Source organism: Gavia stellata, chromosome 1 (genome assembly GCF_030936135.1).
Source record: "Gavia stellata isolate bGavSte3 chromosome 1, bGavSte3.hap2, whole genome shotgun sequence".
NCBI classification, from domain to species: Eukaryota; Metazoa; Chordata; class Aves; order Gaviiformes; family Gaviidae; genus Gavia; species Gavia stellata.
The window spans coordinates 126,374,111-126,386,301 of record NC_082594.1 but is presented as its reverse complement, the minus strand read 5'-3'; the positions used below and the strand labels follow the sequence as shown (position 1 = coordinate 126,386,301).

Here is a 12,191-nt window from a genome sequence, read left to right as displayed (position 1 = left end):
TGCAGTGCCAAGAGTCATCGGTTCTCACGCTTAAATGACGGGATTCCTCCTCCTCTTTTGTTTCTCCTTTTCCTTTGATATGCCTTCTCTTCACTTTCACTGGCCCATACAACAGTGTTAGAGATGTGTGCCATTTCCCCTGTGTATGCAGACACACAAGGACATCCCTTCTTTCATCTACTTTGATTTCACTGTGTGTATCTGCCTCACCCCTATCTCCAACACTGAACCAGTATCAGTAAACATCTCCCGTGGTCAGACCACAAAATAACTGAGGAACACAAATCAGCCTTTGATCTCACTGCTTTCTTCCAGAGTTGGAGCACTCTATCACTTTTTTGAGCTAGGGTGTCCGCATTTCCATATACGTATGTGACCACAAACATACATACAGGCCTCAAGCTTCTCTTCAATGCAGCCAACATCTGAACGTAGCATGAGGATCTGCCTGCGTAAAGGGCCTGTAACACATAAGATCTGTCAAGATCGGTCTCATTATCTGTTGGTGCGTTTAATCATTTCTCTTTTATAGAATTACTCCATCCTCAGTGTCCACTCTGTTTTTCTGTCCTCCGACCCCATTTAGTGGACCCGAGCCATCAGTCCAAGAACTCTTCTTGCTCCCTTTACACCTTGAGCAAAGCGCAGTTACAAGGCAAGACAGCTAAACGCAGATCCATCACCCCAGACAACAGAGAGGGCTCTATCCCTTTCTGTATAAAATCTGCCTCTCACTGAAATGCATTCTGATGAAGAAATCTTTAAACAAGAGTAAAGAAAAAAACCAAACCTGAAAGGTGACCCTCATTTTAGTTAAATGGTCCACATCAAGGATCAGTTAAAGCCTGTTTTCTTCATTTCAGGGCAGAGAAAAACAGCAGTGTTTATCTGAGACACAGACAAAAGCAGGCAATCTTGGTTTTGCTGATACTTAAAATGATCAAGAAAGGACTGACAGCACCTCTAACATTCCCTTTTCTCTCCATAACAATTCTTCTTTTGGAAGCAAGAATGTTAACATTTGAAAACTGAGATTTACGCTTCAGAAAAATAGGTGTCTGATACAAGAGGAGAGAGCAAGCACACAGGATTCCCACTGCTCAGATTAAAATAACAAGATACGATTATTCTGCCAACTCCTGAAAAAAGAAAAAAGAACCTCAAACTGTACTAGATAAAATAACCAGCAGTGTTTCCTCTCAAAGTGCAGAATAGCACCTTCCAGTCCTTTTGACCCGCGCTGAGGCTTGCATGACCCAGTATTTCTGACAAAACAAGCTGAGCAGTTAGGCCTTACCTACCTAAGATAGAGATAACTAATGACTCTGAAAAAGCACCATATCGGTACATATCAGCAGCGTGGATTTTCATTTACTCTCATATACTGCACAAAAGTACCACAGCCCCTCTCACCATGTAGAATTGGCCTAGACATTGTAGAGAGGGGAAGAAGCTGTTTTAGCAAGAAAGGTGAAAAAGTACTCAACAGCAGGAGAAAAAGGATTATCTTGAACGGCCCACCGCCGCTTCTTCAGTGATCCTGGTTTTCGTCATCATCCTTGTTTCATTTTGTAAAGATTCCAATGATGATAATAAAAGGTGAAGTAGGTTGATCCCTATCACACACATGATAAAAAAATAACAGGGAACTAGTGACTAGAAGCACCTCCTAAAAAAAAAAAAGCACAAAACAAAATAAAAAAAAAACAGCCATGCGATAAAAATGCCTATTTCTGTGTCATTTTCATCAACAGTATCTCACAGAATCCTTGCCGTCACAGACTTACTCATTTTGTCAGGATTTATTTCTTCTAAGACATACTTCTTATATGAAGCATGGAGCAAGAAAATGAGAGGAGTTAAGGCCTCAGAATTAAACAGTTTAGTCTTGGAACGTTGTTTTCTAGATAAGACATGCCACCCACTCTGGCTAGAGTTGCAGTGATATACATGCAGAAGTTGTGAACTAATTAGAAATTAGGGGGTGTTGTGTCCCTCAATGATGAGCAGGAGAAAATTTAAAGTTAGCAGGAGCCCAAGAATTTAATTTAAAAAAAAATAAAAATCTTTGTTTCTGGTGACATCGCCCTGAAAACAGAGAACGATCTAGATATTGGCTTTTCTTTCCCCAAGTAAAATTCACTTCAGACCATTCCCTCACCATCAGATTCATGCAACGCTGAAAATTTCGGAGCTTTTTATTTATTATTTCATTTAAACAATAGGTTTGGGGCAAGACGGGAAAAGAGCAGCACCTTTTAAAAAACCCCTGTTGTGTGCTGTATAGGATAAATAGGTGAGCTTTAAAAAAAGTTAAGTTTATATATGTACATATACACACATACACTAAACCAAATTAAAAACAAAAAACTTGTGAGGGGTTGTTTTCAACACAAGAAGAGAGAAGAAAGCCTTATTTCACAGCAAGCAAAAGCACCACAAGTTAAGATTAGAGTGCACAATCACATGTAGTGCAGTACCAAACTAGCCTGGGTCCTGGAAGCAGTGTAGCTAGAGCAGCACAAAGCTCCACGTGGGCCAACTTATCCCGCTCCTCGGCAAAAGCAAGCGCAGAGCCTGCGTTCAGGATGGTGTGCTGTGCAGGAACTCCCTCCCACAGCCGGCCGTTCTCTGCCTGGATCAGTTTTGGCAGAAGCCACAAAAAGTAGCAAAGTAGTGAGAATAAGAGACCCAAAGCTAAGCTGATTTAGCTACAGTATTTCCATAACAGAGGTTTCCGAGTTCCCCGTCTCTTGGGTGCTCTCCATAGGTACTGCCTGCTTGGGTCACACAGCAGAGAGCTCCCAATATTTATTATTCGTGCACTGCTGCGGTTCCCATTCTTGCCTACCTGCATCTTTTCTTTTCCTATCTCTTCCACCCCACACCACCACTCCTATTTCCACCAGGCTGACAGGGTAATAAAATTAGGAAGGGGCATGTACACCTAACCAAGGGGATATTCAACAACCAAATGAAGCTTAAAAAATAATAATAATAATAATAATTCTTAAAAAAAAAAACAATTTAAAAACCTGTTCAAGTTCTGCAGACTTCTGGCAGAGTTTGGTCATTTAGCCCAGAGGTCTTTGTCTTCAGGGCCTGCAGGCTAAATTGTCTCAACTGGCAAGAAGCACACAGTACAGTGTAAAATTCTGACTAAAAGAAAAAAGTAGTAAGGGTTGGGGAGAGAAGAAGCTATAACATGGAAACCCAATACTTGGGTAGCAGCACTTATGCTACACGGTACGCTTTCAAGAGAGTGAATTCCTTTCTGTTGGTGCGAGCCGCCCAGATGAAGAGAGCAGCTGCCATAAACTGCAAAGGCGCCGAGACACAGGCCAGGCAGAAGGACCAGCCGAATTCACCCCTCACATCACCAGGCAGGGGCAGCTTCTTATGGAGCAGCTCAATCCCAGCTACGTAGCAGCCAACCAGGCCCAGCGTACAAAGCCCTGGGGAAGGAACCAGTAAAGCATGATGAGCTCACCGTTGAAGTGCTCTGGCTGTCGCTACAAGCTTCTGGAGAAGGGAGGGTAAGCTGGTGGATGGCAGGAGACCTACCTGCTAGGAAATGGAGGACTCCGGTGGCAATGGCAGGGTACAGGCTGCGACAGGCACAAGCACAGAGCCCAATCAGAGCCCCAAAGCACATGAGGCCAAGGCTGACAAAGGGCAGGAGAAACTGCAATCGCCAGAGATCTGCACATGAAAAACACAAAACAGTTTATCGAAGATGTGCTAGAAACTGATCTTCTCCCGCCATCTTATATTCCCTTCCACCCACACTGCTTCTGCTTCATCAGACATTCTACGTTCACAGCTGAAAAGGACCAAAGGCCCCACTAAAGTAGGAAGAACTTCATTCGTTAACTCCCAAATTCCTGTACTGCATTCATGAGCAAAACCTTTGCTAAAGTGTTTAAGTTTTCCTTTTAAACTTTGACCTACTGCCTGTGCTACTGTGGAGAAGAAAAAAAAAAAAAAAAAGGCAGAGCAAGACACAGATGCTTCCCTCACTAGTGACTGTATTTGAGAAATGTCTTTTTTTCCATCCTACTTGTGTACCTGACAGAAGTGAAAGACACTTACAAGTCCGATTCAAATCCGTGCCACTATTGTGATTTCCAGGCTCTATGTACTTCTCCATAAACTGATCAGAGAGAGAAAAACTGATGCAGTTTGTAGTCATATCAGTTTCTGGGGTGAAAAAAAGAAAAAATTACCATTAGGTGTCTCCCTCCTATCCCCCCCTTCAATTCCTCCTTTCCCAACTGTTTAAGCTGAGGAGCAATTCAGAGAAAAAAATTTAGAGAAAAAACATCTTAGAGAAAAGTTACCTCTCAAAACAGATTTGTAGGATGCCTTATCATAGTGTAGTTACCATAACACAATTAATACAATGAGGGACAGCATTCAAACATGCAGACTCTTCCTAGTTTACCTGGGTTATTCACACAGAACTGTGCCATGCTTGAGAGATTGGGAAAGAAATGTGGCATATAATGCTCAACTATGTTGCTATGTGTTCTTGTACTCAGAGTCCCATAACTGAACTGTGCTTATCTCCACGTGCAGAACGTAGTCTCTTACTAAACACTCCATTCAAAAGCAGGAGAGAAAGGACTATTTAAAAAACAGAAAATACTTGGTTTTTTATACTAAATTTCTTCCCTTTTACCCCTCAGATTTTGCTTTGAAAATGCTATTGAGCAGAGCTGGTTTAAGTGTCTTCCAGAGTAAATGTTTTCATAAAAAAAAAAACAAAAGAAAGAAAAAAAATAGTATTTCATGTAATGTTTTTCTCCAGAAAAAGTGTTGGAAGGTACATTTTTTTTCAAGAGGGTTCAAAACAAAGCGCTTCACACACACAATATGTGTTCAAAATCTACTCTGAAGCAATTAAAATAATTGCTCACCACACTCTTTTAGACCCCAACCATTTTCAAAAAGGAATACAAATATTTCATTCTATATCCAGCACTACAGTACAAGAAGTGCAGAATGTGCTGGTGCCACAGTGGGACTTTTGTGACACGCAAGCCAAATGAACGACTACTAGAAGAAGCAAGTACCCCCTTTATAAAGTAGTATTTTTATTGCATTGCTGGATGCCAGGACCTCTCCTAAAACACAGTGACTGGCAGAGCAACAGTAACTGTATCCCCAGCTGGACAGCAGATGCAAAAGAAAATCAAGTTATACCAGACTAAATTGAGATCAAGTATTATGTGTCAAATCCAGAGTCTGTAGCACTGACAGCCACAGACCATTTTGCCTTTCACTTCTCTCAAAGTTTACACTGTCTTTATTAAAAAACCCAAAAAAACACATAAGGTAGAAATAAGCCTTCTGGAAGAACGAAGTGGCACGAATATGTTGTAAGGAAGTTAGCACATACCACCCCAGGCAAGCTAGGGAAGTGTTAATTGCTCTGGAGATACCTGGTGGGCTGTACCAGTGAGAGTTTTTGGGTACAGTGATACACCTCCGCCACAATCCAACCGTGCCGTTGCACCGGAAGAGCGCATCTGTGTAGGTCTTCTCATCTGCCTCTTCGCTGACAAATTCCTCCCAGATGCTCCTACCAGCTTCACTAACATTCTCAGCTGGGGACAGGGTGTGGTATTCGTACCAAAAGTCGGTGCCAATGGAAGCTGCCATATAGATGGTGGAGATGAGGCTGAGAACACAGGCAATTACTAGCGCTGTAGCAAAACGGTTATCCATCATTGCGCCCTTGCTGCTGTAAGGAAAGAGGGCCAAGTGAGTAACTCCTCTGACAGTAAACACAAAGTTATCCTAGCTGCGTCAAACTCACGACATCATTCCTCTAACACAATGTCCCTCAGGATATGCATGTCTTCCTTTTCCAACATGCTCGAATCAAAGGAACAACTGAACAAGTCTACAGTACTAGTCAGCATCCGCTGGATCTCCGAGTTCAAGGCATGGGTAGCATGCTGTGCTAGCTGCTCTCTCTGAGACAGCAAGTGACACAGCAACAGCAACTCTGTCCCCAAAGCAGATGGCACACCTCACTGCCATTTGTGATCCTGATTGCAGGGAACCACAGAGAATCCATCCACAGCGCCCAGGCAGAAGACTTATCTTTCCTTAAGAGATTACCAAGGGTAGAAGTTATTTTTAGCCTGCCATCCGATACGGCTTTCACAGCTTCTGTTTACAGCAAAGATAAGAACCACAAGCACGCCAAAAAAGCTCTTCCTGACTGTTCATAAAGGGCAGCCATGCCAAGGTGCTGGAGAAGAGGAGAAATGTATCTAGGCACTAGAGACAGAACACGAAGGAAGCGCTGAAAGACACATTTGGAAATTATGATAAATAATGTCATAATACATGCAGTGGTGTTTCTGAAGTACTAAAACAATGCAGGGGGTGCCCTGTTCCATGGGAACAAGATGACAAAAGCTTCCAAAACTGAATGGCTTTCATGCGCTGGCATGAGGACGTGGCTCTGTCTCCCTGTATTAGGGGTCATTTATGCCCTCCTTTGCAGGATTGTGCTCACAAAGGGCATAAATCAAAGGAGGCATGGGAAAATACAGATACCCCACATGCCTATGCTTATGACAATATTGTGACTTTAATGAGTAATTCATTGCTAATACATGGAATGTTTTGCAGATAGTGCAATACATCAGAGGACTCTCAGATGCCTGTTGTGCTCATGCGTTTTCTGTGCTTGATTAAATTTATGGATTGTGATGAATCAGGCTTGATGCACTTGCCAAAAAAAAAAAAAAATCAATTGAAGTTAACTCAGCACCTAGAGCTAGTCTGGTTACATGAGCTACTATCTAATCAGCTCTTGTCTACTGCTTGTTCTACCTCCCTCCTCCCACATACTTTGATCAAAATATTTTGGTCTCGTTTCTTTGCAACCGAATGAACCGCAACTGGAAACAGCAAATGCCTTAAAACACTACATTCACAAGGAAAAATATGAGCTCTCAAGTCAGACCTGCCAATAAGAAATTCTGAACTATGAAAAAAGGTGCAAATTAAAGCAGGGAGTTTCAAAGGCACTGATATTTGCTGCTAGCAATGCCATTCTTATTTCTTTTCCCGCCCACCTGCTCTTCCATTTGGTTGAAAATGGCTAACAGCGTTGGGAGGGAGAGATGATGTGTACCCAATACCACCCCCTATGCTTAATTTCCGTATTCAAGTAGGGATATTACAGAGACTATGCCTCATTTAACTGCATCCTTAGCAATGAGCAAGAATAGAACTGATTTTTTGCAAACTTACAAGCAGCACCCATTTAAAATACTGCAAAGTTTACATACCGCAACTGTACTTAGATAATAATGCACAAGCTGTGCACTTTTATAAGCTAGGACAACTATTGAGAAGGAGAAAACATTGTATCTGGGCTTATTTGTCTAGAAGATGTAGAACCAAGTCCAGACTTCAAAGCAAATACTCTGTGCAGTGTTTAATTCTTGGTTATATACTTCCATTCTCCTTTGATACCCTAGCATCTAGCTCAAGGTACACAGGACATTGGATGAGCAGAATAGGGAGAAAGCAAGTTGCTCTATAGGGCTGACCTCACTATTCATTCCCACTGAGTTCACTGAGGGATGCCTGCCCCTTCACAAACTTCTCACAAAGCAAACAGGGCAAGTGGCATCTCCAGTGCCAAAGCTCTGTTGTCCAGCTCCTGCCCAGCTGAGCTCAGAGCTGGGCAGATCCTCTGGGAACTCACTCTCAAGCAGCAGAACAGGCTGGTGAGCAGGCTGGTCTGGATTTTCCACTATATTGCAGTCACACTCACCGCAAGAAGAACCCTCTGCAAGACTCCTCTCTTTACAAAGGGCTCTCTCTGGAAGGAGGAATCACAAGAACATACAACCTCCATCCTCAGAGTAGCGTCTGGTGAAAAAGAACGTAAGCGGGACGTTCTTGGGCCACTGGTTTGCTGCCCTTACCTTTAATATAAATGCTTACAATAACAAACTCCTATCAACTATGTACCTAACATACAGAAAGAAAACAACTGGCTCAAAAAAAAATTAATCTTACTTTCAGATGCAACATCCCTGCTGCCAGGTGCAGAACACTGGTGCTGGAAATATCCCTATCAGAGCATCATTAAAACACAACCATTAAGCCTTCTGTGTGCTGGCACACAGTGAACTTGGCAGAGTTGATGTCAGCTGGCAACCAAGAGCAGTTCACAAGCAAAATGAAGGGTTAAACATCAAATAGTAAATTAAAGCACTGTCCAGTGTTCATTACCCACTTGGTAAAAGAGACACGGCTATCTACTGACATTCAATCCTTGTAATGCATAGCTCCTGGCATAGGTAGAAAGCAGCAGTCCCCAAAATCTAGCGGGTGGCTTTGTCTATACTGAAAAGCCACGTGTGTTCTTTCTGGGACAAGACAGTGCCAAGGCAAGAGCACACCCGTAATTCCTTATAAAAAAGGCTCCCTCAATGTTTCTGCCTAACACTTCAACTACTTAGAGAAGAGATGAAGAACTCTACAGGCTTTAGGCAGATTTTGAACCAGAAGTTCCTCCTGCCACAGTGTAGTAGACTTGACTACACTGCCCATTCACTGTGTATATCCAATGCATGTTCATTTACAGTAGACACAACCCCATTTAAATGAGGTATCCTTTGCTCTGTTAAAGAGAGAACCATCCTTCCAGCCCCAGGCAGAGCTCAACGGGAGTAGTAAGCATAGTCAGTAAGAAATAGTTACTGGAGAAGACCGTGAAGAAGGACAATGCACGTTTACGAGATTATGCCACACTCTGCAAAAGGTTCTATGCAGAACAGTATGTGGGAGGTGCCTTAGAATAAGCTTACTTACCAAAAAAATAACATTACTACTACTGAAGATGACATTAATTATAAAGGCGTAAAGATTGATAACAAATAGAAATACTTTGCCTTTCTTTATAGACTGTCAGCAAGAACCTCCTTTGCTTTTACAAAAGGTTTGTTCATATGGCACTGCCAGCACATTTTAGTCTAACAGTAGAAGCTATTTCAAACAACTTAGGACTGAAACTAAGCTATGCAATGAACACAAGGCAGTAGTAAGCAGGCACTCAAGCAGAAGTGCTTCACAGGATATTGTAATTACACCCGTTTTTGAAAAAAATGAGACACGTAGAGATTTTGAAGCACCAGCTCACAAGAGAGAAGGCAAAGGCCAAACTAGCAGCAACATTCAAAGTAATGACTAGATGCTGCACTTCACAGAAGGGGGGGAAAAAAGGGCAAGTCAGTAGAGTTGAAAAAACACAGAACAGCACAAAAGCAAGTATCCTGGCAAAAAAAATCAACCCTAAGACTAGAGAATGGATAAGCATTTTAAGAAGTGACTGTACCACAGCAGAAAGGAATACATAAATCTGCATGTTTTTTACAGTGATTACTCCTTTCAGCCAACAGCTGGCAAACACATTTAAGAAACTCCTTTTACCTGACATCACAAAAGAGTAAGGCTGCATTTGCTGACATTTTCTCAGAAAACTTGCTTGCAATCTGACTGCTCTTTGGGAAAGCAGAATAGGCAGAAGGCCTAAAAGAAGGTGTAAATGTGGGGAGAGGGCTGGCAACACTACTGAACAGGATCCTCCTTTTAATACTCAGAGCAACAGAGGGTTAGGAAAGAATGCTACTGAACACTTTTTTACCTTCAGAGGTCTCCAGGAGTCCCTCAGGACACACAGCTCCAATGCTTCCAGATCACTTCAGAGACACAGTGTTGTTTGTGTCCCGTGGTAAGCAGACAGCATGAAATGCAAACTTCCTATCTGCCCTAACTGTTCCATTCATTCAGTTTCTTCAACACCACCAGTTCGTAAAAAGTGATCTAGAAGTAGAAAGCAAACCAAATAGTCTGAGATCATCATTTCACTTTGAAATTATTTCACAGAAATCTCCCGGTGTTACTCATTAAGAAAAAAATATTGAGAAGGGAGGAAGAATGACTTCAGGATCCCTCAGGCCAGCAGCACCATGCCCCAGCAGGATCAGCCCAGCACACGGGCAGACAGGAGGGGCAAGGGACCCTACGAACGCCTCTCGCCCCGTCTAAACACGGAGCCCCACAGCCGCTCGACCACCCGGGCCGCGCTCCGGCACCGGTCGCAGCCGCCTAAGCGGTGCCGACACGCTTCACCCCCCGCCACCGGGACGAGGCACGGGCCCGGCCGAGCGGACCATCTCCACAGAGCGCGACCGTCCCCTCAGGCGCTCCGGCCTCTCAGGCGACAGCCCTGCGAGGGCGAGCAGCCGCCCGGCGGGGCCGCTGTCAGGCGACAAGCCCGAGGAGAGCGCCTCAACCCCCCCCTCCCCTCTGCCCCCTCCCACACTCAGCAACCGCCCCCTTCAACGGTTACAACCTGCCCGGCCCGGCCCGGCCCGGAACCCACCGCCCATCGCCGCCTCGCACCCCCGGCCCGGTCCCGCCGCGCCGCTTCCGCCCCGCGGTGCCCAGAGCCAGGGCAGCGCCCCGCCCCTCTCCGCCGCGCGGGACACCCTGGGAGATGTAGTTCTCCCGCCCTTTTCCGGAACAGCGACGGCTCGTCAGCCGAACGGCACCATGGGAGATGTAGTTCTCCACGTCGCCCCGCCGCGATGCCGGCTGGGAGTTGTTGCCTCCCGCCGCCTCCGGGGCGGCCGACCCTCACCTCTCGACGCCCGCTGCCTTCCCCGGCGCCCGCCGCCGGGCAGCCCGCCTCGCCTCCTCCCCGCAGCCACGGGTGCGTCCGCAGGGCGCCTGGCACCCCGCTGTCACCACTACTTGCAGGCCTCCGCCACTGACACAGCCCCGGCTCAGCTCCAACCGCGGCGGCCCAGCCCCGCGCCTCCAGGCCTCAGCACCGCGCCTCGCACCGGCCTGAGGCCCAGCGCCGAAACGGCACACCTGGAAGACAGGGGCGCTCGGGGATCTGGAGTTGTCGTCCCAACGTCCTGTACCTGCTGTGACACCCATGAGTTTTTACAGAAACACAAAAAACCACCGTGCAAACTCTCGTTTCTGCAATTTCAATTATTTGGTCTCCCCCTGCGGCCGTAAGGCTCACATTTCTTTCTTTTTTGCTTGATTGCTTGTATAAATTATGACACGGTAGCCTGGCCGAATGACTTGGGAAAACACCAAGCAAGGAAAAAAAAAGATTGCGTAAAAATTGCAAAAAGCGGCAACACTGGCCCAACGCCCCAAATTGGACATTTCCCCCCACCCCTGGTGAACATACCCACGCAAATTACAAGAGGACTCTTAAAAGTGGTTAACAACTTCCCGGGCTGAGAGACCACCACACCCAGTTTTGATTTTACCAACCTCCAAACTAGCAAATACTCAGAAAAAACAGAATCACGTCCGAGGTTTTCACATCTCTGCAGACTTCGGGGGAACGATCCCAACCAACTCCTCTCCCACAGAAGCCAGGAAGCATTTTTGCAGCGAGGTAAGAAGCTAGGATGGCAAAGGTGAAAGTAGTGATATAAGAAACTCCTCTGACTTGGTGCAACAAAATACTTTTTTTATTTTAAAAAGTAATTAGGAATTATATTTAATTAAGAAACCTCTGCCTTTACGCCCCACCTTTCCAGATCATGGAACCGTCTCACCAACACCTCATAATGTAACTGTCTGCAAGGATGTATTTTGGGGCCTGGCTGGGATTTATACTAGACTCTAAAATATTTAACATCTTTATCAATGGCCTGGAAGAAAGCAGAGTATCACTGATAAACTTCACAGATGACACGAGGCCTGAAGGAAGGGTAAATAATGACATGGAGAGGGTACTGGTACAGGGTGACCTGATCATTCGGCAGCCGGGGGCAAGCAAACATGCATTTCAATAAGGTCATCGATGAGCTCATTCATTTTAGAGCAAAGAGTGGAGGCTATACTTACCTGACATAAAACTTTATCCTGAGAAGCACAAAATGAAAAGGACAAACGGGTCACGGTGGATGACCAACTGCCAAGATGGTGCTGTGGCCAAAACCACCAACTTTCCTGCAAGCTCTGATGTATAAACAGAGAAATCACAAGGAGGAAAGAAGTTGTATCCCATCTAGAGTTGCTGCTGGCTGCTGAAATAGAGTGTCGAGTTTTGGCATGTTGATAAAGCAGAAAGAAACCTGAAAAGGCACATGAAAATCACTGAGCAATTAGAAAAACCT

At 44.9% G+C, this 12,191-nt stretch overlaps 1 protein-coding gene across 1 annotated transcript; it reads right to left on the bottom strand.

Annotated features, from left to right (window-relative positions):
• Positions 1-2,180: 2,180 nt before the first annotated feature.
• CLDND1 (claudin domain containing 1) lies at positions 2,181-9,790 on the bottom strand. Its single transcript, XM_059821653.1, has 5 exons — positions 9,683-9,790; positions 5,445-5,746; positions 4,093-4,200; positions 3,565-3,702; positions 2,181-3,455 (listed from the first exon to the last, which is right to left on the bottom strand). The coding sequence occupies exons 2-5, from the start codon at positions 5,731-5,733 to the stop codon at positions 3,235-3,237; spliced, it is 756 nt and encodes a 251-aa protein (XP_059677636.1). The 5' UTR covers positions 5,734-5,746; positions 9,683-9,790; the 3' UTR covers positions 2,181-3,234.
• Positions 9,791-12,191: the final 2,401 nt, after the last annotated feature.

Coding starts and splice junctions, on each gene's coding strand:
- CLDND1 (XM_059821653.1), bottom strand. CDS start 5,733: ATGATGGATAACCGTTTTGCTACAGCGCTAGTAATTGCCTGTGTTCTC. Junction 4,201..5,444: donor TCACTGGTACAGCCCACCAG/GTATCTCCAGAG, acceptor TTTTCACCCCAG/AAACTGATATGACTACAAAC. Junction 3,703..4,092: donor CACGGATTTGAATCGGACTT/GTAAGTGTCTTT, acceptor TTTCATGTGCAG/ATCTCTGGCGATTGCAGTTT.